At 45.7% G+C, this 27,792-nt stretch overlaps 1 protein-coding gene across 6 annotated transcripts in view; it reads left to right on the top strand.

Moving 5' to 3' along the window:
• The window catches only part of LOC118385544 (spectrin alpha chain, non-erythrocytic 1-like), a 55,690-nt gene that overhangs the window by 15,959 nt on the left and 11,939 nt on the right, over nucleotides 1–27,792 (top strand). For 2 of the 6 annotated variants that reach the window (XM_052521720.1, XM_052521715.1), the window contains exons 3-31: nucleotides 180–305; nucleotides 959–1,099; nucleotides 1,341–1,621; nucleotides 1,766–2,065; nucleotides 2,609–2,744; nucleotides 2,892–2,993; nucleotides 3,097–3,234; nucleotides 3,347–3,457; nucleotides 3,543–3,620; nucleotides 3,782–3,937; nucleotides 4,153–4,357; nucleotides 5,500–5,681; nucleotides 6,907–7,273; nucleotides 13,387–13,697; nucleotides 13,965–14,099; nucleotides 14,388–14,536; nucleotides 14,995–15,051; nucleotides 15,239–15,437; nucleotides 17,427–17,531; nucleotides 17,720–17,752; nucleotides 17,866–17,901; nucleotides 18,804–18,851; nucleotides 19,800–19,891; nucleotides 20,279–20,423; nucleotides 21,423–21,704; nucleotides 21,869–22,066; nucleotides 22,601–22,851; nucleotides 23,095–23,257; nucleotides 24,001–24,015. In XM_052521720.1, coding sequence (XP_052377680.1) covers nucleotides 180–305; nucleotides 959–1,099; nucleotides 1,341–1,621; nucleotides 1,766–2,065; nucleotides 2,609–2,744; nucleotides 2,892–2,993; nucleotides 3,097–3,234; nucleotides 3,347–3,457; nucleotides 3,543–3,620; nucleotides 3,782–3,937; nucleotides 4,153–4,357; nucleotides 5,500–5,681; nucleotides 6,907–7,273; nucleotides 13,387–13,697; nucleotides 13,965–14,099; nucleotides 14,388–14,536; nucleotides 14,995–15,051; nucleotides 15,239–15,437; nucleotides 17,427–17,531; nucleotides 17,720–17,752; nucleotides 17,866–17,901; nucleotides 18,804–18,851; nucleotides 19,800–19,891; nucleotides 20,279–20,423; nucleotides 21,423–21,704; nucleotides 21,869–22,066; nucleotides 22,601–22,851; nucleotides 23,095–23,257; nucleotides 24,001–24,015 — 4,542 coding nt within the window. The remainder of the gene's footprint in view (nucleotides 1–179; nucleotides 306–958; nucleotides 1,100–1,340; nucleotides 1,622–1,765; nucleotides 2,066–2,608; nucleotides 2,745–2,891; nucleotides 2,994–3,096; nucleotides 3,235–3,346; nucleotides 3,458–3,542; nucleotides 3,621–3,781; nucleotides 3,938–4,152; nucleotides 4,358–5,499; nucleotides 5,682–6,906; nucleotides 7,274–13,386; nucleotides 13,698–13,964; nucleotides 14,100–14,387; nucleotides 14,537–14,994; nucleotides 15,052–15,238; nucleotides 15,438–17,426; nucleotides 17,532–17,719; nucleotides 17,753–17,865; nucleotides 17,902–18,803; nucleotides 18,852–19,799; nucleotides 19,892–20,278; nucleotides 20,424–21,422; nucleotides 21,705–21,868; nucleotides 22,067–22,600; nucleotides 22,852–23,094; nucleotides 23,258–24,000; nucleotides 24,016–27,792) is intronic. The other 4 variants (XM_052521716.1, XM_052521718.1, XM_052521719.1 and 1 more) reach the window with 4 other exon arrangements.

Consider the following 27,792-nt stretch of genomic DNA (forward strand, 5'->3'; position numbering starts at 1 on the left):
TGAATTTACTGGCTTTAAGGCTTGCCAGTGGTCATCCAAAACAAAACAGTGTGTCCATAAAACCACACACGCAGAATTATCAGTACGTCATAAAACCCTCTTTGCTGTGACCCTTGGCCAGGTATGTCTGTCCTATCCGCTAGTCTTTGTGCCACGCTAACATGCCTCCTCCCCCACAGGGCAAGCTCCAGAAACACCAGGCCTTCGAGGCGGAGGTGCAGGCCAACGCTGGAGCCATCATCAAGCTTGATGAGACTGGCAACCTCATGATCTCCGAGGGTCACTTTGCCTCTGAAACCATCCGCGTAAGACACGCATACACACAGTCCGCTGAGCTTTATGCTTAACCAAGATGGAACTACACAATCTACCCCCTTTAACCCAATCATGTCTGGTTCAGTCCTTCACGCCCTACCGGACTTTCCAGAGACCCACAGTCTCAAGTTTCAATATGGCGGCCTATATAAAAGTAGGTGCTTGAGTGCTGGTCGACCTCCTGGCTCTTCTGATTCTCTCACTTCTAGGTTCCACTCCACTTCTGTCATATCCACTGTTCTGTTTGTGTGGTTATGCCATATTTAAGAATACTTCATGAAAAGTGCATGATTTGTGTGACTAAAAGGAACATTTTGTTCCATTGATAAGCACTTATCTTGGTCTCAAACTACAATCTCAGCGAGTACTGGGCCCATATTCATAAAGCGTCTCGAGTAGGAGTGCTGATTTAGGATCAGTTTGAACTTTTGGATCATATTGAACAAGATCACTTTGACAGGTGCGGCCTGATCCTAGGTCAGCACTCCTTCCCTGAGATGCGTTATGAATACAGGCCCTGATTTCCCATAATGGATAAGGGGACCTGATCCTAGATCAGCACTCTTACTCTTGAGAGGCTGATTATTGGTCTTGCATCAGCTTCCATTCTGTGGTGCAAATTGTCTCCCATTCTGCCCAACAGACTCGTCTGGAGGAGCTGCACCGTCTTTGGGACCTGCTGCTGCAGAAGACCCAGGAGAAAGGTGTTCGTCTGCTGCAGGCCCAGAAGCTGGTGCAATACCTGCGCGAGTGTGAGGATGCCCTGGACTGGATTAGTGACAAGGTCAGTGTCTCAACCTGTAGTCACACACACACACACACACACACATATCTACTGGAGGCCATGGCCTAAACCATGTCTACAGGACCCTAATAGACAACATTGCCTTACCCTAAATCACGTCCAACTGGAGACCATTGTCATAGGACCCGAAAGACAACCTATCCTAAACATTAGCCTCCCTAAACCATGTGTACAGGATCCTGCTAGATAACCTATCCTAATCCAAAGCCGTGTTTAACAGGAGGCCATGGCCACCTCGGAGGAGCTGGGCCAGGACTTGGAGCATGTGGAGGTGCTCCAGAAGAAGTTTGAGGAGTTCCAGACGGACCTGGCGGCTCACGAGGAGCGTGTGAACGAGGTGAACCAGCTGGCGGGCAAGCTGAGCCAGGAGTCCCACCCCGAGGCGGAGCTCATCGTCCGCAAGCAGGAGGAGGTGAACGCCGCCTGGCAGAGGCTCAAGGGCCTGGCGCAGCAGAGGCAGGGCAGGCTGTTCGGAGCCGCCGAGGTGCAGCGCTTCAACAGGTATGTCCAGGACGGACTGTTGTGTATGTTTGGGTGTGAGTTTTTTGGAGTGTGGGTGTCTGTGTGATAGAGAAGCCACGAAAGACCTGAGTGAATCAAGAAATGTTAATTTCTGACTGGGTGTATGTGTTATGTGGCCTCCAGGGATGTGGACGAGACCATCAGCTGGATCAAGGAGAAGGAGCAACTCATGGCGTCCGATGACTTTGGCCGGGACCTGGCCAGCGTTCAGGCCCTGCTGCGCAAGCACGAGGGCCTGGAGAGAGACCTGGCTGCCCTGGAGGACAAGGTCAACACTCTGGGCGGAGAGGCTGAACGTCTGCAGCAGACCCACCCCCAGAACGCTTCCCAGATCCACCTGAAGAGGGACGAGCTCATCACCAACTGGGAGCAGATCCGCACGCTGGCCGCCGAGCGCCACGCCCACCTCAACGACTCCTACAGGTTGGTACCACTCTGGCTGCCCTAACAGCGAACACCGTAGCGTTACTATGTCAACACCGTAGCGTTACTATGTCAACACCGTAGCGTTACTATGTCAACACCGTAGCGTTACTATGTCAACACCGTAGCGTTACTATGTCAACACCGTAGCGTTACTATGTCAACACCGTAGCGTTACTATGTCAACACCGTAGCGTTACTATGTCAACACCGTAGCGTTACTATGTCAACACCACTGTGCTCAACACAGCGACCACCCAACAATGGCATGGTGAAAAACTCCTATATCAGCTGTTTGGGCCCAGTTTAGTTGAAAGTATGTAGAACCCTCTCTGACTGTGTTTGTCCCCCTGCAGGCTGTAGCGTTACTGTGTCAACACTGTAGCGTTACTGTGTGCAGGCTGTAGCGTTACTGTGTTCAGGCTGAGCGTTACTGTGTCAACACTCTAGCGTTACTGTGTCAACACTGTAGCGTTACTGTGTCAACACTGTAGCGTTACTATGTATGTAGAACCCTCTCTGACTGTGTTTGTCCCCCTGCAGGCTGCAGCGCTACACTGCCGACTTCCGTGACCTGACCAGCTGGGTGACGGAGATGAAGGCCCTGATCAACGCTGACGAGTTGGCCAACGACGTGGCCGGAGCCGAGGCTCTTCTCGACCGCCACCAGGAGCACAAGGTACAGAAACACACTAAAATGAATTAACTTTATTTTAGCAGTTGAAAAGTACATTTTCTCAGATCTTCAATCAGTGATGCTCTTTTTTCCTCCAATGTTGCTGATGTTTACTGTGTGTGTGTGTGTGTGTGTGTGTGGGGTCCTTAGGGTGAGATTGATGCCCATGAGGACAGCTTCAAAGCCACGGACGAAGCCGGTCAGGCCTTGCTCAACACCGGACACTACGCCTTAGAGGAGGTCAAGGAGAAGGTAGGACTGGTCTTTCTGTCTCCTGTTTTTTTCTTGTCCTTGGTTTTGGATTTCCACACAGATTCATTGATCCTCCTTTTACCTTGTTTATTTTTACGTGTAGCTGGGTGTCCTGACTGAAGAGAAGGAGTCTCTGCTGGAGCTGTGGGAGGTGCGCAGGCAGCAGTACGAGCAGTGCATGGACCTGCAGCTCTTCTACAGGGACACAGAGCAGGTCGACAACTGGATGAGCAAGCAAGAGGTATATCCATCCACACAATAATAATAATAATAATAATAAACAATATACTCACCCGAAAATGGTGGGGTGTGTGATCCTAGTAAGTAAGTATGCTTTTTTTGTGCATGTCCAGGCTTTCCTTCTGAACGAGGACCTTGGTGACTCTCTGGACAGCGTGGAGGCCTTGCTTAAGAAACACGAGGACTTTGAGAAGTCCCTCAGCGCCCAGGAGGAGAAGATCACCGTGAGTACCCGTCCATAACCATAGATCTAGAATCCATTTTCATTCCTCAAATCTTAAACTTAACCACTGACCTCTTCCTCTTTAGGCCCTGGATGAATTTGCCACCAAACTGATCCAGAACAACCACTATGCCAAGGAGGATGTTGCTACTCGTAGAGATGCTGTAAGTACAGAGAGGAAACATTCTGCACATGCACATGAATACGATAAGAACCGGAATGTAATCCTATGTTTGCAGCACTTTGAACTCTCTATCTGTTTATATCATATTCTGGATGTTAGGGGCAGACATTTTATACACATCTTGTGTTTCCCCCCCTGTAGCTGCTGAGCCGCCGCAACGCCCTGCACGAGCGTGCTCAGTCCCGCCGCGCCTCTCTGGAGGACTCCTTTCACCTGCAGCAGTTCTTCCGTGACTCGGACGAACTCAAGAGCTGGATCAATGAGAAGACCAAGACGGCCACCGACGAAGCCTACAAGGTACGGTTGGAACCAGCTACTTTTAAAGTGGTATACTTTAGCTAGTTACTTTATAATGGGGTTTCAATGCTCAACATGGCTTTCTCCTAGACTGCTACGAGATCCCATTAGGATGCAGTACCACCGTGAACCACACTGAGCTCTTATTCACAGTACTCTGGCCTAATAGCAACACGTTCCTTACACCATCTCTCTGTTCTCTCTGTTGTCCCCAGGACCCGTCCAACCTACAGGGCAAGGTCCAGAAGCACCAGGCCTTCGAGGCGGAGCTGTCAGCCAACCAGAGCCGCATCGATGCTCTGCAGAAGTCTGGCCAGGAGCTCCTAGACGGGAAGCACTACGCCGCCGACGAGGTGTCTGTACGCATGGACGAGGTCAGCTCCCAGTGGAAGAAGCTGCTGGAGGCCACCGAACTCAAAGGTGAGGAGAGGTGAAGTTCAGATGAAGTGTGTGGCTACTATTATTATATTATTATTATTATTATTATTATTATAGCAAGTGGAAGTAGTACAAAATGGCGGCAATGCTAGTGAACAGATGCGGTAAAAAGGTCAATGGAATGCAGATCGTGGAGGATATATGAAGGACGCCAGACTGGTGCACATTCAACAAGTCTGATCTAAACAAAGTGATTGTTCGTCAAATCCGTTGTGATTGACGCCTTGTAACATGCCCACAATGTGGTTACTAAAATCTGGTCTGGATATATTTGGCTGTTTTTTTTTTCTTTCTGCATGACATTTTAGAACTAGGCACTTTTCAGGTTTAGAAGAAGTGCCTGCTGAATGCTAACACTCGTTCGTATAGCTGGTAGCATAGGTAGCTAAGCTCTTAAGTGTTCGGCCAGTAACCAAAAGTTTACTGGTTTGAATCCCCGAGCTGGCAAGGTGGAAAAATCTGCCATTCTTCACTTGAGCAAGTCAGTTAACCTCCATTAACAACTGCTCCCCGGGTGCCGGTGACGTGGATGTCGATTTTTAAGGCAGCCCCCCCCGCACCTCTCTGATTCAGAGTGGTTGGGTTAGATGCAGAAGACCCATTTTTTTTGGTTGAATGCATTGTTGTGCAACTGACTAGGCATCCCTCTTTCCCATAGCTAGCTTAGAGAAATCGGTGTTGGTAAGTCGCTTTTATCTAATGCAGTTGATTGGTGACGATGACATGAACATGTATTGGGGTTGACATCCATACGAGCATTATACTCCGATTGTTATCTCCATAGTGTGAAATACACATATTAACAATAGCCTATATGAAGGCTTAATTTTTCCGGGGGGGGGCAATGAGGAGATTTGGGATCTTTCCCACGCACATTTCCATGGGATTTACATTATTTTGGACGAGTGTCATTGACTTCTACCACATCTATTGGAGAGTAACATTTCAAAGTGAAGGTGCTTTTGTTATCTTATGTGATTAGCTGTTAGTTACTAGACAAGGTCATTTTTGGCGCCCCAAGATTTTAAACCAAACCTCTAAACTTTTTTTTAAGGATGAAGGGTATTTCTATCTTAATTTCAACCACTCCTAAACCTCTCCTCACCATGCTCTCCTCTCCCCAGGCATCAAGCTGCGCGAGGCCAACCAGCAGCAGCAGTTCAACAGAAACGTGGAGGACATTGAGCTGTGGCTGTATGAGGTCGAGGGCCACCTGGCTTCAGATGACTACGGCAAGGATCTGACCAGCGTCCAGAACCTGCAGAAGAAGCACGCCCTGCTGGAGGCTGACGTGGCTGCCCACCAGGTAAAGGGCTTGTTTGACATTGCAGTCGAAAGTGCAGGCAACTGCTGACTGATCTACAAGTCGACCTTGCATCATATATAACTACTTATTATCATTTGTAGGTCAGTAAGTCACAATTTACCCACAATGCACCACCGTTTTGATCTGCTCGAACGCGCTAACCAGTAGCCTCCAGCTCAGATGTTTTCAGACCCAAAAAGTTAACTACTTAGACACTTGCATTTACACTGTCTAGCAGCTGGTCCCAGAGGGATCTCCTCATAAGAATCCCATCCATGCCTGGTGGTGTCTTTGATTGACAGACACACACTGTGTTACTGACTTGTTAACTGTTTACTCCATGTGTAACTCTGTGTTGTCTGTTCACACTGCTATGCTTTATCTTGGCCAGGTCGCAGTTGCAAATGAGAACATGTTCTCAACTAGCCTACCTGGTTAAATAAAGGTGTTCTCAACTAGTCTACCTGGTTAAATAAAGGTGTTCTCAACTAGCCTACCTGGTTAAATAAAGGTGTTCTCAACTAGCCTACCTGGTTAAATAAAGGTTAAATAAAAATAAATACAAAAATAAACTCAGATTCTATGCATGGGAGCTGCCACTCCAAGTCGCCTCCATAGCCTGGTTGCAGTGACATCATCATGGTCTATAATATTCAGGCATTCAAATAGTAGTGTTGACTTATGTGGTCTGGCTGCGCACAAGGTAAGACTGGCTGACTGACTTAAGGCGTCGGCATGATTTGGTTCGGCTGACACCTAGGCGGACTGAACCTAGTGTGCTCGCAAACTCCCTTAAAATGACCTTCCCTTTAAAAACGAGAAAGAGCGTCAGTAGTACTGTTTCTTCGTCTTGAGACGCCACAGCGTCTCATTCATTGACGTTTTTGGAGAGGAGATCTTTGTCGCACAATTTTACAGCCATGATGGTAAAGTATTTCTCAATTGAAAACATTTGCGTGAGGACGATTAGTCTGTCGTTGAATGTCAACACGCTTCATTGTAGTATCCCTATTGTTGACCAATCCCAGACGACGGGATGTAGACTGCTACATACTTTGGCATCCCTCAAGAAAAAAAATGTAGTGTGCAAGAACAGCTGAAAAAACCCTTGCCGAAGACCAAAACGAACAAAAAAGTCATAATATATGCATGAACTGTTTCAGATCGGAAGCCTTTACTGCCACCAGGTAGTTAGTTGGCTGACTGACTTTCCCTCTCTCTCCAGGACCGCATCGATGGCATCACCATTCAGGCGCGTCAGTTCCAGGAAGCCGGTCACTTTGACGGCGACAACATCAAGCGCAAGCAGGAGGCGCTGGTGACGCGCTACGATGCGCTCCGCGACCCCATGGCCGCCCGCAAGCAGAAGCTGTCAGACTCCCTGCGGCTGCAGCAGCTCTTCAGGGACGTGGAGGACGAGGAAACCTGGGTCCGGGAGAAGGAGCCCATCGCCGCCTCCACCAACCGGGGAAAAGACCTGATCGGCGTCCAGAACTTGCTGAAGAAGCACCAGGCCCTGCAGACGGAGATCGCCGGCCATGAGCCCCGCATCAAGGCCGTCACCCAGAAAGGAGAGGCTATGGTGGAGGAAGGTGAGTTGTTTCGTACAAATGTGCATAGGCCCTACTGGCACCTTTTTTCACCATCTAGCAGGTTTGGGTCAATTTCAATTCCGTTAATTTTAGTTTACTTCGTAAATTGAAGTGAATTGTCCAAACCCTTTCACCATGAGGCCAATGGTGACTTTAAAACAGTTAGAGAGTTTACTGGCTGTGATAAGAGAAAAAAACTGAAAACTGAGGATGGATCAACAACATTGTAGTTACTCCACAATACTAACCTGAATGACTGAGTTTAATGGCTGTGATAGGAGAAAACAGGATGGATCAACAACATTGTAGTTACTCCTCAATACTAACCTGAATGACAGTGTGAAAAGAAGGAAGCCTGTCCAAAAAAAGGTATCCTGTTTGCAACAAGGCACTAAAGTTATACAGCCAAACATTTGTTAGGTTTGGGGAAAATCCAATACAAAACATTACTGAGTACCACTTTTCATATTTTTAAGCATAGTGGTGGCAGTATAATGTTATGGGTATGCTTGTAAATGGTAAGGACTGAGGAGTTTTTCAGGATAAAAAAGAAACTGAGCAGAACAAAGCACCAGTAAAGTCCTGGAGGAGAACCTGGTTCAGTCTGCTTTCATGGAGACACTGGGAGATGAATGTGCCTTTTAGCAGGACAAAAACCTAAAACACAAGGGCAAATCTACACTGGAGTTGCTTACCAAGAAGACAGTGAATGTTCCTGAGTGGCTGAGTTACAGTTTTGACTTAAATCGGCTTGAAAATCTATGGCAAGCAGTGGCGATTTTAGCATGTAAATCTTGGTGGGGCAAACAAAAAAAATAACATTTTTTTAGATGCATGCCAGCAAAGCCACTAAACAATACATTAATGGCACTATAACGGTGACAAACGGTGCCCACAAAATGTTACGGTCTACATAAAGCTGTCCCAACAGCAGAGCTTTCTTTTCAGCACCATGCAGTGAATCCTTACCACTGCTACACCTGGCTATCAGCAGAGCCTTTCATTCAACTTCATTTATTGCCTTTAAAAAAAAACATAGCTTATGCCTGACTTACTTAAACAAATATGGTTTCTACTGTGACAATTTGAGATGTACAAGCGATGGCATAAGGGGACAATGAACAGATAAGAGGGAGTCCCTAATTTCGATTAAGACATATTAATGAGCGTGCTAGGACAGTCTATATAACTACAATACCAGTCAAAAGTCTGGACACACCTACTCATTACAGGGTTTTTCTTTTCTTTTTACTTTATATATATATAAAATAAAGGGAACACTTAAACAACACAATGTAACTCCAAGTCAATCACACTTCTGTGAAATCAAACTGTCCACTTAGGAAGCAACACTGATCGACAATAAATTTCACATGCTGTTGTGTAAATGGAATAGACAACAGGTGGAAATTATAGGCAATTAGAAAGACACCCCCAATAAAGGAGTGGTTCTGCAGGTGGGGACCACAGACCCCCTTGGCAGTTCCTATGCTTCCTGGCGGTGCTTTCACTCTAGTGGTAGCATGAGACGGAGTCTACAACCCACACAAGTGGCTCAGGTAGTGCATCTCATCCAGGATGGCACATCAATGCGAGCTGTGGCAAGAAGGTTTGCTGTGTCTATCAGCTTAGTGTCCAGAGCATGGAGGCGCTACCAGGAGACAGGCCAGTACATCAGGAGACGTGGAGGAGGCCGTAGGAGGGCAACAACCCAGCAGCAGGACCGCTACCTCCGCCTTTGTGCAAGGAGGAGCAGGAGGAGCACTGCCAGAGCCCTGCAAAATGACCTCCAACAGGCCACAAATGTGCTTGTGTCTGTTCAAACGGTCAGAAACAGACTCCATGAGGGTGGTATGAGAACACCAAGATTGGCAAATTCGCCACTGGCGCCCTGTGCTCTTCACAGATGAAAGCAGGTTCACACTGAGCACATGTGACAGACGTGACAGAGTCTGGAGACACCGTGGAGAACGTTCTGCTGCCTGCAACAGCCTCCAGCATGACCGGTTTGGCGGTGGGTCAGTCATGGTGTGGGGTGGCATTTCTTTGGGGGGGCCGCACAGCCCTCCATGTGCTCGCCAGAGGTAGCCTGACTGCCATTAGGTACCGAGATGAGATCCTCAGACCCCTTGTGAGACCATATGCTGGTGCGGTTGGCCCTGAGTTCCTCCTAATGCAAGACAATGCTAGGCCTCATGTGGCTGGAGTGTGTCAGCAGTTCCTGCAAGAGGAAGGCATTGATGCTATGGACTGGCCCGCCCGTTCCCCAGACCTGAATCCAATTGAGCACATCTGGGACATCATGTCTCGCTCCATCCACCAACGCCACGTTGCACCACAGACTGTCCAGGAATGGGCGGATGCTTTAGTCCAGGTCTGGGAGGAGATCCCTCAGGAGACCATCCGCCACCTCATCAGGAGCATGCCCAGGCGTTGTAGGGAGGTCATATAGGCACGTGGAGGCCACACACACTACTGAGCCTCATTTTGACTTGTTTTAAGGACATTACATCAAAGTTGGATCAGCCTGTAGTGTGGTTTTCCACTTTAATTTTGAGTGTGACTCCAAATCCAGACCTCCATGGGTTGATAAATTTGATTTCCATTGATAATTTTGGTGTGATTTTTGTTGTCAGCACATTCAACTATGTAAAGAAAAAAGTATTTAATAAGAATATTTCATTCATTCAGATCTAGGATGTGTTATTTTAGTGTTCACTTAATTTTTTTGAGGTGTGTGTGTGTGTGTGTGTGTGTGTGTGTTATATATATAGTGAAGACATCTAAACTGAAATAATAATCAGTTTCACATTGGTACATTTTTTTTATACTGCCGCAAAAGGTTAATGCGTTTGAGCCAATCAGTTGTGTTGTGACAAGGTAGGGGTGGTATACAGAAGATGGCCCTATTTAGTCAAATACTAAGTCCATATTATGGCAAGAACGGCTCAAATAAGCAGAAACGACAGTCCAATACTTTGACTGATCTTCGTGTGTTAATCTGGAAAATGTCAAGAACTTTGAAAGTTTCTTCAAGTGCAGTCACAAAAAGCATCAAACGATATGATGAAACTGGCTCTCATGAAGACCGCCACAGGAAAGGAAGACCCAGAGATACTTCTGCTGCAGAGGATAAGTTTATTAGAGTTGCCAGCCTCAGAAATTGCAGGCCAAATAAATGCTTCAGAGTTCAAGTAACAGACACATCTCAACATGCGTGAATCAGTCGAATTGCTGCAACGAGACCATTACTAAAGGACACCGGTAAGAAGAGACTTGCTTGAGCCAAGAAACACGAGCAGTAGACATTAGACCAGTGGAAATCTGTCCTTATGGTCTGATAAGAACAGAGATTCTTATAGAGAAATGTTTGGTTCTAGCCGCTGTGTCTTTGTGAGACGCAGAAAAGGTGAACAGATTATCTCTGCATGTGTGGTTCCCACCGTGAAGCATGGAGGAGGTGGTGTGGGGGTGCTTTGCTGGTGACACTGTTAGTTTTATTTAGAATTCAAGGCACACTTAATGAGCATGGCTACCACAGCATTCTTCAGCGACACGTCATCCCATCTGGTTTGGGCTTAGTGGGACTATCATTTGTTTTTCAACATGACAATGACCCAACACACCTCCAGGCTGTGTAAGGGCTATTTTACCAAGAAGGAGAGTGGAGTGCTGCATCAGATGACCTGGCCTCCACAATCACCTGACCTCAACCCAATTGGGATGAGTTGGACCGTAGAGTGAAGGAAAAGTAGCCAACAAGTGCTCAGCATATGTGGTAACTCCTTCAAGACTGTTGGAAAAACATTCCAGGTGAAGCTGGTTGAGAGAATGCCAAGAGTGTGCAAAGCTGTCATCAAGGCAAAGGGTGGCTACTTTGAGAACCTAAAATATATTTTGATTTATTTAACACTGTTTTGGTTACTACATGATGTGTTTGTGTTTGTATGTGTATGTGTTTATTTCCTAGTGTTGATGTCTTCACTATTATTCTACTATATAGAAAATAGTACAAATAAAGAAAAACCCTTGAATGAGTAGGTGTCTCCAAACTTTTGACTGGTACTGTATTTGTTTAGCACTTTTGAAATGTACAGCGCCAGAATTTAGAACATGGGCGTTTCTTGCAGTATTCTCCCAAGTCAGAACCGTAGGATAAATAAAGGGGCCATATAACCAGACAATGAAAGCTCATACAATATTCAATGATTTCTCTAAGACGGGCTATAGGCTACATGTGCACCACCGAGTCAGAAAAGTAGGCAAAGTTTTGAGGGGGAAAGAGACAAAACACGAATAGTGAGGCACATGGGCAACTAACAGCTTACTGCACAACATACACTTAGTATTACTTTCTCAGCTACAGTATACCTGTATCCCTGGCATATTACATAATTTATGCTGCACCATACAGTACATTTTTTGGACTCCCCTTGTTGTGCTGTGCTCACTTGAACAGGAAGGTGGCGTGGTGGGTGGTCCTTCACATTTTGTCATCAATGTCTGGCATTCTCTGGATTTATGGTGCTTTCAAGACAACTTGGAACTCGGGGGGAGACACAAGGTTGAATCATGACGTCAGTGATCTTCAGGTCGGAGCTCTGACCCGAGTTCCCAACTTCGAGTTGGATGAAACGTTTATTTATTTTCCCCCAATCGGAGCTCCGGGTTTCCAGTTGTTTTGAACACGGCAGGAAGTCATGCTGAATTGACAGCAGGGCCAATGTATTCAACTGTTTCTGGCCCATGGTGTTGCGTGTGAATGTTTATCCTTTTTAAGCTTGGAATAGATACCCTTAAACCCAGAATTGGACCACAGACCCAATCCACGGAATAGCAGGCTAGTGATTGCTTTGCAATGCTTGCAGTTAGCCACTGATTCCTTCCAAACCACTCACTGTTGAATTTGCGATTTCCAATTTTTTGTGTTATGTTTATGTTCAGTGGTCGATGAGCACCAATATGTTTTTATTTTATAATTTCTCTTCATTATTTCTCTTTTATATGACAAGGACTAAAAAGGATTTGCCAGTAGATTGTCGACTTGATTCCTGATGATGACTGCTAGCTAAGATGTTGAAAGTATGATGTTGACATGAGTCCAATCAAATTTGGAGCTCTACCCTTAGATTCACTGTTGAATTTGTGATTTCCAAATTATTGTGTAATGTTTATGTGTAATGACCGATTTTAAATTTTTTTTGTTGTAATATTTCTCTTCATATGACAGGGATTCAAAAGAATTTGCCAGAAGATTGCCGATTTTGATTCATGATGACTGTGTGTCTAGCCAGCTAGCTAAGATTTTGAAAGTATGATGTTAACATGATCAGTCCAATCAAAACTACTGTAGATATAACATGATTTGACGTCCACTTGATCTGTGGCCAATGACCTTAAGCCTTCTTGGATGGGCACTTCTAATGTAAGTCTATGGCAGGGGGCTTGAAATTTCAAGCTCTCCCAGTAGATTTTGTGGTGATGTAGTGTCCTCATGAGTGGCACAACTAGAGAAAGTTACCAACCCCTACACTCAATATTTTCCACTGGCTGCCCCACCACCACAGAAAGCACTGAGCTAAGCTGAAACGCCTGCATTTTGGAGCTGCCTTACTCAAGATAGCAAAAAAGAGACTGTTTGTATGCAGCTTTATTGACTCAAAGATGATTATTTTTTGTTTGCTAAACAGGTTGGGCTCAAAACAGGTGGGTTGCCACCAATGGCAAGACCTGAAAAGGGTTGTCTAGCAATGATCAAAAACCAATTTACCAGAGCTTGAAGAATTTTGAAAAGATTAATGGGCAAATGTTGTACAATCCAGGTGTGTTAAGCTCTTTTAGAAATTTACCCAGAAAGACTGACAGCTGTAATCGCTGCCAAAGGTATTGATTCAGCGCTGTGAATATCTATCTAATAAATGTTTTATTTTTCATAAATGTTTGACAAATGTTAGAATTTTTATTGCACTTAGTCTTTTGTGTAGTCGTTGACAAAAAATTATCAATCCATTTTAATCCCACTTTGTAACACAACAAAATGTGGAAAAAGTCTAGGGGTGCTTTCTTAAGACGCTGCAAATAAACAACCCCCCTCTCCCTGTGGTCCCCACCAGGCCACTTTGCTGGGGAGGAGGTTAAGGTGAAGCTTGGGGAGCTGAACAGCCGCTGGGACACCCTGAAGGGCAAGGCCGGGCAGCGCAGGCAGGACCTGGAGGACTCACTGCAGGCACAGCAGTACTTCGCCGACGCCAACGAGGCAGAGTCCTGGATGAGGGAGAAAGAGCCCATCGTGGGCAGTCCCGACTACGGCAAGGATGAGGATTCGGCTGAGGCCCTGCTGAAGAAGCACGAAGCCCTGATGTCTGACCTGAGTGCTTATGGCACCAGCATCCAGGCTTTGAAGGAGCAGGCCCAATCCTGCAGGGTAAGTCTGGAACCCACATTGCATCTTTAGTCTTATCGTGAAATGAATGTGCACCATTATACAACTTTTATAAATGCCTAAACTAGCTAGCTAACATTCTACGAACAATTCAACTATTTTTCCATCTTTGCAAACATCTGAGAACCAGAGTACCAACAAATCAATCATTTCTTTACTACTCCTGGTCTGTTATAGACACAAACTGATATTTTCATGTTGCTATTGTCTAGATTGCACCTTTAACACTTGTTTCCTTTCCACCTGCAGCAACAAGTTGCGCCCACCGACGATGAGACTGGCAAGGAGCTGGTGCTGGCCCTCTATGACTACCAGGAGAAGAGCCCCCGTGAGGTCACCATGAAGAAGGGAGACATCCTCACCCTGCTCAACAGTACCAACAAGGTGTGTGTGTGTGTGTGTGTGTGTGTGTGTGTGTGTGTGTGTGTGTGTGTGATAAAAGAAAATCTTAGCGAGATGAACAAAAGCCTTGCTCCAAGCAGGGCCAGGTCCACAAATAACTGCTGCTAGCCCATACCCATGATCAGGCACTTCATGTAGAACAGAAATAATTTGATGGGTATAGGCAAGATAGTATGAACTGAATGGGATGCATGTTCATCCCTTATGGGGGACAAAAATAACAGGTTTGTCTTGTGTGTCTTCTCTCCTGACCTCTCTCGCCTGCTGAAGGACTGGTGGAAGGTGGAGGTGAACGACCGCCAGGGCTTTGTGCCAGCGGCCTACGTCAAGAAGCTAGACCCCACCCAGTCCTCCTCCAGGGAGAACCTGCTGGACGAGCAGGGCAGCATCGGCCTCCGCCAGGACCAGATCGAGAACCAGTAAGGGCCTCCTCCTACCTAACCCACTTCTACCTTACCCACTTCCAAATTACCATCCCTTTCCCACTGTAATTTCTGACTTCTGCTCTTACATGCCCCAGTACTCATCTTCAGTCCACTCCTGTGGTTCTTTACCACCTTTTTACCTCTAACTAAGAACGTAACCTGTTGACCCGACTGGTTGAATGTTTTTAACAAATGTACGTTCCTATCTTAGCCGAGCAAATTAACAATTAACCTCTTCAATGTCCCAGTCTCTCTCTCTCCCCCTCCCTCAAAATTTCGGTCTGTTTTTCTTAGTCTCCCTTTAGTCTCTTCCTTATCATTACAGTCCAGTGAGCCAGTAGCACTTAAACTTTTCTGTCACTAACGGCCTTGCCTTTCTCTCTGTCTGTTTCTCTGTTTCCCTCCCTAACTGCTAATGCCTGCCTGCGCATGTCATGTTTGTGACTGAGTAGGCCGGGCGCAAAGGAGGCGTACAGTGTGTCTGTACGCATGAAGCAGGTGGAGGAACTGTGAGTAGGACCAGAGTGTCCCTCTAGGTGTCATGTTTGTGAAGCCACCACGCATTCCCACGAGCAACGCAGCCATTGCCATTCCTGCCAGTCCCTCAATCAATACCCATTTCAATGTCGTGGTTCCAGTGCTCGCTCTCTCGCTCTACACAAAGGGGATTCTCAAATCTCCATCCTGTCATTTTAGGTACGGCACTCTCCTGGAGCTGGGCGAGAAACGCAAGGACATGCTAGAAAAGAGCTGCAAGAAGTTCATGCTGTTCCGCGAGGCTAACGAACTGCAGCAGTGGATCAACGAGAAGGAGGGAGCCCTCACCAACGAGGAGATGGGCTCCGACCTGGAGCAGGTGGAGGTGCTGCAGAAGAAGTTTGACGACTTCCAGAAGGTACTGCCGGGGAGTAGGAGAGGGCTGACTTACTGTACTTCATCCTTTTAGGCTTTAGTAGTGATGAGGGGGAAAATCAATACAGTATAGTAATAATATATATAATATAATAATATATAATAATATATATGCCATTTAGCGGACGCTTTTATCCAAGTAAGTAATAATAATAATAATATAGGTTTTAATATAGGTTTTATCCCTTTTTCTCCCCAATTTCGTGGTTTCCAATTGTTAGTAGCTACTATCTTGTCTTATCGCTACAACTGGCGTACGGGCTCGGGAGAGACGAAGGTCGAGAGCCATGCATCCTCTGAAACGCAACCCAACCAAGCCGCACTGCTTCTTCACACAGCGCGCATCCAACCCGGGAAGCCAGCCGCACCAATGTGTCGGAGGAAACACCGTGCACGTGGCGACCTGGTTAGCGTGCACTGCGCCCGGCCCGCCACAGGAGTCGCTAGTGCGCGATGAGACAAGGATTTCCCTACCGGCCAAACCCTCCCTAACCCGGACGACGCTAGGCCAATTGTGCTTCGCCCCATGGACCTCCGGCTGCGACAGAGCCTGGGCTCGAACCCAGAGTCTCTGGTGGCACAGCCCTAGACCACTGCGCCACCCGGGACGCCCCCGCAATAATATTTTTGACGATATATTCTAAGTATCGATTCTCTGCTAGATGGGTAATATCAGCTTGCGCTTAGTCGGCTGTCAAAAAACGGGGATTTCTGTGGTTTGGCCTCAATCTTGGTGAGCCAACATGTTTTCATTATGACTGATCAAAACTTGTCTCATGGCTCTTTTCCCTCTGTAGTAGTATCGAAGTCACAATAAATATAGAATTGTGATAAATCGTGATACATACAGAATCACAATACATATCGTATCGGTACCTAAAGTTGAGGTCGGAAGTTCACTCCACGGGTACTATTTAATGAAGCTGCCAGTTCAGAATTTGTGAGGCATCTGTTTCTCAAACTAGACACTAATGTACTTGTCCTCTTGCTCAGTTGTGCCCCGAGGCCTTCCACTCTTTCTGTTCTGGTTAGAACCAGTTTGCGCTGTTCTGTGAAGGGAGTAGTTAGTACACAACGTTGTACGAGATCTTCAGTTTATTGGAATTGTCTCGCATGGAATAGCCTTCATTTCTCAGAACAAGAATAGACTGAGCTTCAGAAGAAAGGTCTTTGTTTCTGGCCATTTTGAGCCTGTAATCAAACCCACAAATGCTGATGCTCCAGATACTCACATAGTCTGAGGAAGGCCAGTTTTTATTGCTTCTTTAATCATGACAACAGTTTTCAGCTGTGCCAACAAAATTGCAAAAGTGTTTTCTTATGATCAATTAACCTTTTTAAAATGATAAACTTGGAGTAGCCGTTTCCAGCTACAATAGTCATTTACAACATTAACAATGTACATCGTATTTCTGATCAATTTGATGTTATTTTAATTGACAAAAAAAGTTGCTTTTCTTTCAAAAACAAGGACATTTCTAAGTGACCCCAAACTTTTGAACGGTAGTGTAGATATTACCTAAATTAAATTAAATTACCTCGCACATTGACTCTCTACCGGTACCCCCTGTATTGAGCCTTGCTATTGTTATTTTATTGTTGCTCTTTAATATTTTGTTTTTGTTTATTTGAGTAAATACTTTCTTAACCAACAATGCAGTTTTAAGAAGAATAAGTGTTAAGGGCGTGCCAGAAAGCATTTCACTGTAAGGTCTACCTGTTGTATTTGGCGCACGTGACAAATACAATTTGATTTGACTCCAATTAGCTTCTATATTCCGGTTGCAGAGCCATTAATAATGATGCATTAATAATGATGCTAGAACATCATTATTAATGCATCATGGGAATGTGGCGTGCACTGCAATCTTTCTTCGTTTATACCATACCCATCTCGACCAGTACCTTGGTGAATAAAATGTGTGCGAGTTGTGTAGTGACGGTCTTTCTTTCTCCTTTGCGTGTCCACCAGGACCTGAAGGCCAACGAGTCTCGTCTGAGGGACATCAACAAGGTGGCATCTGAGCTGGAGTCTGAGGGCCTAATGGCAGAGGAGGCAAACATGGTCCAAGCTCAGGTAATGTAGCTAATGCAGAGAGATGTCATGTTTCATTTGTCAAAGATGAAAGCCTATGAAGCAATTGTTTTTACGTGAGTATTTGTGTGAAAGTATTTTACATTGTTTGAAATGCAGCAAAGGTATTCGCTTTCCAGGGATGCCAGTGTAAAACGTTTTTAGCTTAACTTTTCTTTTTTTTACTCCAGGAACAAGTAATGGTGGGTTCCGTTCCTGGCAAGGTAAAGACGACTCCTGAGTTTCAATACATTTTGATTTCATTAACAGTATAATGTATCTAGAATGTTTATTTCTGTCACGTATGTAACCCAAATTCCCCTCTTTGTTCCAACAGGATGACACCGATTCCAAAAATGCTTCACCATGGAAGGCAAGAAAGTCTTGACCAATCAAAGCATTTTGTCTCCCAAACTAAACCCTTTTAGTGTGACCATGTCTTTTTTTCCCCCTCCATAAAAGATTGGACAGCATTGTAGCCTGCCAAAAATATTTAAATGAACCTGAATCTTGGATTCATGCCCAGTAATTCAGCCTTGTACATAGGACCTTGTATCAGTTGATGTAAGACGTACTTGTTAACAAACCAGAGATAAAGAAATGAATGGTAGACCTGGCACTTGCCACTCACCATTCAATATATTCTACTCTATATTTTGAAGTACTCTACTGTTCACTAGCTACTCTAGTGAACCTGTTTACTCTAGCTACCTGTTTACTCTAGCTACCTGTTTACTCTAGCTACCTGTTTACTTGTTTCTAGCTACCTGTTTACTCTAGCTACCTGTTTACTTGTTTACTCTAGCTACCTGTTTATAAGGTATTAATTTATTTGGGTAAACAATAATGTGTTAAGGTCATTTTTAAAAACTCTCATTACAGCTAAAACAGGTGAAAACCCATAGCAGACACATGTTGACACACCCATAGATGGATTTAGCTAGAAGACTGTATTATAGGCATCTTTGTTGACGCAGCCTACACATCAACCCAATATTAACTTTTGCCTTGAGCTGTAGTAACTTAGTCAGCGCTTAAGTCTCCGTCTCCACTGCATGTACGGTAATGGTGGTGCTTTGGGGCCTGCTGGTCTTCTATCGCCATGTTGATGGTGCCGGCTGTCTTTTGGGCAACAGTGTAAAGACAATGGTCTATCTTTACCCCCTGCGGTGCTAATATGGTTCCTCTTTTGACTGGTGTGGTGTTTTTGTCCCAACCCCCCTTTCCTGTCCTCCCTTCTTTCTGCTCTGATTCTTTTCCACCTTTTGATTGTAGAATGTACGCTTGGCTGTTCAAACGACGGCTAACTTTAATACTATCAAGGTAAGGTTTTTAAAGACTAGCCCCCCCCCCAAATCCCGCCTCCCTCGCATTTATGTCCTCCTGGCTGGCCTCATACCTGCATCCTGTTCGTTCTGGAGACCCCTCCATCAACGTGGTCATCCTGTGGTTCCATTGTCTTGTCCATCATCGGTCTGGACTCTTGTCTGTGTCTACAGTCTCTACGTTGTATTTTTGTTCTCATCATGTCGTCGCTGTCATTGAATGGCCTTGTCCCTCGTTCCTGTTTTTCATTTGTCTCATCCCCCTCTCCTTTAACCATTGTTATTTGTTTTCTAAATGAAGGATGGGCTGGTACAAAAGGCATATGAAATATGCCTCAACACCATATTTTGTTACCCTAGCGTTTTGTCATTTCTTTCTCCATTGTTTCTCCTTCCTGTGTATCGTCATTGACATTCATCCATCTCCCAGTCTGACTTTCCATGTTCCTCGTTGCCAACCCCTTTTTATCCAACAGCCTCCTTTTACCACCAGTCTGTCTGTCAAACACACATGGAGCACAACCTGAATCAATGAGCACTTTACTGATTCACAATTTATATTCACAACTGATATCAGTTGAAGACCCTCATTGCTCAAGATGACCAGTATTGGGCTCTATTCCACTGGACTCCATTGTAACTCAGTCAATTCAGAGAAGACTTCAAATTAATCTAAAACAATTAAGTCATGTTGATTCATTGAGTTGAAGTGGAATTTATCCCAACCTGGAAGGATATGCAACCAAGAGTCTATATATCAAATAATATCCTGAAAATAAGTCATTAATCAATTCCTTAAAACATTCACTCAATTTAAATCGGCTAAATTGGAGCACTGGGTTCAAGAAACCTTGACGAAGGCCTCATGGGAGTTATTGGATCCTGGAGAAGCTCTGTCTAGCTCTGTGATTGGGTGATAACGGTGTCCGGGGGGGTGTGTTTGTAGGAGCTGAACAACCGCTGGAGGTCCCTGCAGCAGCTGGCTGAGGAGAGGAGCAACATGCTGGGAAGTGCCCATGAGGCACAGAGGTTCCACAGGTACACATCCACACAGAAGGCATATTACATATGAAGTGCACATACACGCTATGTACAAACGGTTGCAGAAGAAACCTGCTTATTAAAGTCTGCACACAGACATCAAGAAACCTTGGCAAAGGCCTCATGGGTGTTATTGGATCCTGGAGAAGCTCTGTCTAGCTCTGTGATTGGGTGATAACGGTGTCGGGGGGGGTGTTTGTAGGAGCATATTGAAGTCTGCACACAGACATCTGTGTAAGGTGACACATTTATTAGCCCAATAAGGTTCCTGATGAAGACCAAGATCACCTCAAGGAGAAAGTTGGTGGACATTAATATTTTGAACACACTGAACAAAATGGCTGGTGTGAAATGAAAAATTAAATGGCTGCTTGTTTTCCTCAGGGATGCGGATGAGACCAAGGAGTGGATCGAGGAGAAGAACCAGGCCCTGAACACCGACAACTACGGCCACGACCTGGCTAGCGTTCAGGCTCTGCAGCGCAAACACGAGGGCTTTGAGAGAGACCTGGCCGCCTTGGGAGACAAGGTGAGCGCAAACACGAGGGCTTTGAGAGAGACCTGGCCGCCTTGGGAGACAAGGTGAGCGGAAACATGAGGGCTTTGAGAGAGACCTGGCCGCCTTGGGAGACAAGGTGAGCGGAAACACGAGGGCTTTGAGAGAGATCTGGCCGCCTTGGGAGACAAGGTGAGCGCAAACACGAGGGCTTTGAGAGAGACCTGGCCGCCTTGGGAGACAAGGTGAGCGAAACAAAGGTGAGCGGAAACATGAGGGCTTTGAGAGGGACCTGGCCGCCTTGGGAGACAAGGTGAGTGGAAACATGAGGGCTTTGAGAGAGACCTGGCCGCCTTGGGAGACAAGGTGAGCGGAAACAAAGGTGAGCGGAAACATGAGGGCTTTGAGAGGGACCTGGCCGCCTTGGGAGACAAGGTGAGCGGAAACACGAGGGCTTTGAGAGAGACCTGGCCGCCTTGGGAGACAAGGTGAGCGGAAACACGAGGGCTTTGAGAGAGACCTGGCCGCCTTGGGAGACAAGGTGAGCGGAAACATGAGGGCTTTGAGAGAGACCTGGCCGCCTTGGGAGACAAGGTGAGCGGAAACACGAGGGCTTTGAGAGAGACCTGGCCGCCTTGGGAGACAAGGTGAGCGGAAACATGAGGGCTTTGAGAGAGACCTGGCCGCCTTGGGAGACAAGGTGAGCGGAAACACGAGGGCTTTGAGAGAGACCTGGCCGCCTTGGGAGACAAGGTGAGCGGAAACATGAGGGCTTTGAGAGAGATCTGGCCGCCTTGGGAGACAAGGTGAGCGGAAACACACACTTTAACTTGCCATTTAGATCAGCGGAAGGTCAGTATTGATCAAAGTCTTGAAGATGAGGTGAGCAGAAACGCATGCATTTATCTGTGTCGATCTTCTTCAAGAAGATACTGCGTCTCAGTAAGAGCAGGACCAGCCAAACAATACAGGGACTAAAAAAAGGTTGAAGAATGTAATAACCCTTGGCGGATCTTTGGCTTCCTGTTCCAGGTGAAGTCTCTGGGGGAGACGGCGGAGCGTCTGACCCAGTCCCACCCGGAGGCGGTGGACGACATCCGGGAGAAGTGCACAGAGCTCAACACGGCCTGGAGCAGCCTGGTGGCGCGTGCCGACCAGCGCAAGGACAAGCTGGGCAACTCCCACGATCTGCAGCGCTTTCTCTCAGACTTCAAGGACCTGATGTCCTGGATTAACGGCATCCGAAGCTTGGTCTCCTCAGAGGAACTGGCCAAAGATGTGACCGGGGCTGAGGCCCTGCTGGAGAGACACCAGGTACTGGTATATACACATAGATGCACACACAAGCACTTGTACCATCCATCCCCTGTATCTTGTGGACATAACAGGTGAACCAGATTCCACATATGGACATACACAAACATCTAGTTCATCCAATATAAACCTGTAATCTTACCATCCTCTGTCCCTCTTTCCAGGAGCACCGTACTGAGATCGACGCCCGTGCGGGCACCTTCCAGGCCTTTGAGCAGTTTGGCCAGCAGCTGTTGGCACGCGGCCACTACGCCAGTCCGGAGATCCAGCAGAAGCTGGAGGCCCTGGACCACGAGAGGGCCGACCTGGAGAAGGCCTGGGTGCAGAGACGCATGATGCTCGACCAGTGCCTGGAGCTTCAGGTTGGAGACACGCATGCGCGCACACAGACACCGACAGACACATCCAATCATTAACACTGTAGAACAAACTATGAAACTGAGCTTGCCTCCATACAGGGCACACACACCAAGCTCGCAAATTGGCAATGTTTGACCGTAATTTAACTATAACTTAATTTAAGTAAATGAAATTACACGGCATAAAACCTCAATAGAAATATATTTTTTAAACGATGCAGTCTTAGAAACTCCCCGTTGCTTACCTTCTGGGGCACGAAAGGGTGGCAGATCGTTCCTTAAGCCTTGCAAAAGCAAACACCTCGTCTCAGTGGCTTTTGGTTATTTAAACTTAAGGACATGTTGGTGTGCCTGTTAGTTTAGTTTCCTTTGCTCCAGACTTGACAGTGTACCTTTGATGAACTAGGCCTAATCTAGTTTGTGTGGAATAAAAAATGTAATAATTATACTACACACAACCTCGAGACGAAGTCAATTACTAGCCTAGCCAGTATACAACTTATCCTAGTGAGTAATCTCTCTTCACTCCTCCCTCAGCTGTTCAACCGTGACTGTGAGCAGGCTGAGAACTGGATGGCAGCGCGCGAGGCCTTCCTGGCCAGCGACGACAAGGGCGACTCCCTGGACAGCGTGGAGGCCCTCATCAAGAAACACGAGGACTTTGACAAGGCCATCAATGTGCAGGAGGAGAAGATCGCTGCCCTGCAGTCCTTTGCTGACCAGCTGGTCGGCGCTGACCACTACGCCAAGCCTGAGATCTCCAAACGTCGCAACGAAGTCCTGGACAGGTCACTCTAGCTTTCTCTTTAGATGACCATCTGTGCAACTTTGCACGTGCGTATCTGTTAGCATTATACCGTTACCATGGAATTGGCCACTGATATATGGTTTGTTAAACTTTGAAATCAATGGTTTTTGTTTGGCATACTTTTTAAAGTCTCAGCGTAATTCCATTACCATGGATTTGCCATAGTGTAACTGCCTGCCCTAGTGTAACTGTGCCTGCCTGCGTTTGTCCTCCCGGTCTGTAGGTGGCGCCGTCTGAAGGCCCAGATGATTGAGAAGCGTTCCAAGCTGGGCGAGTCCCAGACCCTGCAGCAGTTCAGCCGTGATGTGGATGAGATTGAGGCCTGGATCAGCGAGAAGCTGCAGACGGCCACCGACGAGTCCTACAAGGACCCCACCAACATCCAGGTACAGGATTGGCTAAGAATATCACAATGACCGGTTCCACATTTGGAGTTTCAAGGCTGAACCATAGAGATGGATTGTGGGCACACTTGCCACAAAAGACCGATGGCAATCGGTAGCGCCATAGAGGGCTTTCAGCATCTCGAAGGGCTTCCCCTAACCACTGATCTAGGGTCAGTTTACCTTACCCCATAACCATTAGTAGGATGACAAATATCTGACATACTTTGACTTGATCAAAAGATCATGATCAAATAATGACTTGAAACACTTTTTTTCTGAATTTCTGGTGACCCCACCCTAAATCTAAACGGTTTAACCTTAAAATTGATACGTGTCGATTTTTACATCAACAAATAACCTTTAAATTCATAATAAAACCAATAAATACATTTACTCCATGTTTTTTTTTTTTTTCAAATGATCTGTCTCAAACATGTGTATGTTGCCATAATTCTGTACTTTCATTGTTTTTAGACATGTATTTATTAAAAAGGCCTACGAGGCATTTTAATTTGGTTTCAAAAGAGGGTAAACCCTTTTCGGGGGGAGGGAGTGTTTTGTTAATATAAATTAAATCTAACTTGTCAGTGGTTTCAATACTGCAGTTTAATACTGTGTAAATGTATTGTTGCTCCCTGTTAATGACTACAATGCCCCCTTACCTGTACCTACTGAACCAACCCCCATGTGTGTCTATATGGGACTGAATCTCTCCTCTGTTTTTTTTTTTATCTCGTTTATAGTTGTCCAAGCTGCTGGTAAGTTGAGTAGTGTGTCTGCTTAAACTTAACACCCAACGTAGGTTTTCTGTGGCCTTTGTCTGTTGTAGACACGTGTGTAGAATGCCATCCCGTGTTTTACCTGTTCATCTGCACTCGCTTAGTGCCCGCTTTCTTTTTGTTGTTGTTGTATGGGTTTCATACATGTCTTAATGTTCCCCCGTCTCGTACCGTCAATGCACATGTTTGTATGTGACTGCAGCGGTTTCCATTTTGTTGCTGGTTGTTGCTTCTATATATTGTTTTTTTTTTTGTTTGTCTGCAGCTAGGTAGTCTTCAAACTTGCTCCACATAATTGTTGCTTTTTTGTTTTTGTAAAAAGTAGTCCTATAAATCTTGCCAAATGTATTTAAACATGAGAGAGAGAGAGAGAGAGATTAATGTGCCTTGCCTTTTTTTGCAAGCTAGCTGCATTCATGGTTGTAAACCAAAAACCACACTTTAGCCGCAAACACAGTAACATCAAGGATAGCGCGGACACCTCGAATAAGTGTTTTTCTGCTCTCTACCTCTCTCAATCTCTGGTTATGTAAAAACAAAGTGTGGAATGAGTTTTTAAAAGACCCTCTCATCTTGTAGGCATCTTCAAAAATATATTTTGTCGCGGCCCCGTTGTGGGTCCGTTCCATCTCCATTTTGTTTGTCACCTTGGTGTGTCTTGTCCTGTAGAAGTCAGTTCGTCACATCGTCCTGTAGAAGTCAGTTCGGCACATCGTCCTGTAGAAGTCAGTTCGGCACATCGTCCTGTAGAAGTCAGTTCGGCACATCGTCCTGTAGAAGTCAGTTCGGCACATCGTCCTGTAGAAGTCAGTTCGGCACATCGTCCTGTAGAAGTCAGTTCGGCACATCGTCCTGTAGAAGTCAGTTCGGCACATCGTCCTGTAGAAGTCAGTTCGGCACATCGTCCTGTAGAAGTCAGTTCGGCACATCGTCCTGTAGAAGTCAGTTCGGCACATCGTCCTGTAGAAGTCAGTTCGTCACATCGTCTGTAGAAGTCAGTTTGACACATCGTCTGTAGAAGTCAGTTTGACACATCGTCTGTAGAAGTCAGTTTGACACATCGTCTGTAGAAGTCAGTTTGACACATCGTCTGTAGAAGTCAGTTTGACACATCGTCTGTAGAAGTCAGTTTGACACATCGTCTGTAGAAGTCAGTTTGACACATCGTCTGTAGAAGTCAGTTTGACACATCGTCTGTAGAAGTCAGTTTGTCTTGTCCTCATTTGATGGTGTTTGAACTTTTTTTTTACCTTGTCAGAATTACATGGCCAGTATTGAATAGAGGAGAATCATAGCCAATTTTTGAGTCCTTGAGAGACTTTTACAACTGGAAAATGTAACATTGGTTTCATCAACTGTATCAACTCCATTTGCCAGTGGAATGTTACTTTAGGACTTCAGATATGACAATGACATTAATGCATAAGAAAAACAGTGTAGTTTCGGCTGGTTATCTAGTTAGTCTGTTTTACCTGCTGAGCAATTTACTCTTTAGCGAGCTTTTTCTCTCCCGTGGCAACAGCCCACTGGCACAAACCATTACTTTCTCATGATTTTCATTGCTGACCAAAAATGATCTATATCTGGGCAAATAACTCACTAGCTATTATTATCAACAAATGTGCAAATGCAGCTAAGCTCGCTTTGATCTCAAAAACATATCTCGTGAATGCATGATTGAAAGACTACTCGTGCCTGTCAATGCAGGCCTACAATAATTATACTCCAATGCGATCTGCAGAGATTGGGAGGACAGTGAGCAAAACATCGCACCCAGTTATGATCGGAGTAGCCTAATTGTTTGATATTGTACATTTTAAAAATAAAATAAAAAATCCTGTATTTTATTTTTATACTTGTTCAAACTGAAATCTATAATCTGCTAGTCCAACATTTTATTTTACTTGCCCCAGGCAAGCAGACAAGCATTAATGTCAAGCCCTGCATAATCAATAGCCCCAATAGGAGATATTCACTCTCCACACACAAACATAAACATGTGTCAAAAAGGACTGACCCTTATTGTAAAAAGTGCCTTTCTAATATATACAGTGTCTTCGGAAAGTATTCAGACCCCGTAACTTTTTCCACATTGTTACTTTACAGCCTTATTATAAAATGGATTTAAAAAATAATAATCCTCAGCAATCTACACACAATACCCCATAATGATGAAGTGAAATATGTTTTTAGAAATGTTTGCAAATAAAATGAAACTGGCCCCGTATTCAGACCCTCTGCTATGAAACTCAAAATTGAACTCCGGTGCAAGTATCCTTGATGTTTCTGCAACTTGATTTGAGTCCACCTGTGGTAAATTCAATTGATTGGACATGATTTGGAAAGGCACACACCTGTCTATATAAGGTCCCACAGTTGTCAGAGCAAAAACCAATTCAAAGGAATTGTCCGTAGAGCTCTGAGACAGGATTGTGTCGAGGCACAGATCTGGGGAAGGGTACCAAAGCATTTCTGCAGCATCGAAGGTCCCCAAGAACACAGTGGCCTTAATCATTCTTAAATGGAACAAGTTTGGAACCACCAAGACTCTTCCTAGAGCTGGTCACCAGGCCAAACTGAGCAATCGGGGGAGAAGGACCATGGTCAGGGAGGTGACCAGGAACCCAATGATCACTCTTACATAGGTCTAGAGTTCCTCTGTGGAGATGGGAGAAACTTCCAGAAGGACAACCATCTCTGCAGCACTCCACCAATCAGGCCTTTATGGTACAGTAGCCAGACGGAAGCCACTCAGTAAAAGGCACATGACAGCCCGCTTGGAGTTTGCCAAAAGGCACCTAAAGACTTTCACGCCATGAGAAACAAGATTCTCTGATCTGATGAAACCAAGCCTGAATGCCAAGTGTCACTTCTGGAGGAAACCTGGCCCCATCCCTACGGTGAAGCATGGTGGTGGCGGCAGCATGGTGTGGAGAAGTTTTTCAGGACTGTGAAACTAGTTGGGATCGAGGCAAAGGTGAACGGAGCAAAGTACAGAGAGCTCCTCGACGAAAACCTGCTCCAGAGCGCTCAGGACCTCAAACTGGGGCGAAAGTTCACCTTCCAACAGGACAACGACCCTAAGCACACATCCAAGACAATGCAGGAGTGGCTTCGGGACAAGTCTCAATGTCCTTGAGTGGCCCAGCCCGAGCCAGGACTTGAACCCGATCAAACATCTCTGGAGAGACCTGAAAATAGCTGTGCATTAACGCTCCCCATCCAACCTGACAGAGCTTGAGAGGATCTGCAGAGAAGAATGGGAGAATATCCCCAAATACAGGTGTGCCAAGCTTGTGGCGTCATACCCAAGAAGACTCAAGGTTGTAATCGCTGCCAAAGGTGCTTCATCAAAGTACTGAGTTAAAGGGTCTGAATACTTATGTAAATGTTTATTTTTATATAAATTAAAATGTCTAATAGATTAAGGCCGTAACATAACAAAGTGGAAAAAAGTCTAGGTGTCTGAATACTTTCCAAATTCACTGTATACTTTGCCTCTTTATTTGAATGCACTTATTCTATAGAAGAGCATCTGCTAAATGACTAAATTACCTTTTCAATTGTACATCAACCCTTACCAACGCGTATCTAAGTAGCCTACCGGATTGTGTTTTCACACAATCCAAGGGAAGATGTCACCCATCCAGCACCAAACCCACTGGCTCTCTCCATGGTTCTCACTCCCTCCATCTCCCCCGTCTCTTCCCTCCTCACTCCCTCCATCTCCCCGGTCTCTTCCCTCCTTCCCCCCTC

This window comes from Oncorhynchus keta, chromosome 6 (genome assembly GCF_023373465.1).
Source record: "Oncorhynchus keta strain PuntledgeMale-10-30-2019 chromosome 6, Oket_V2, whole genome shotgun sequence".
NCBI lineage: Eukaryota > Metazoa > Chordata > Actinopteri > Salmoniformes > Salmonidae > Oncorhynchus > Oncorhynchus keta.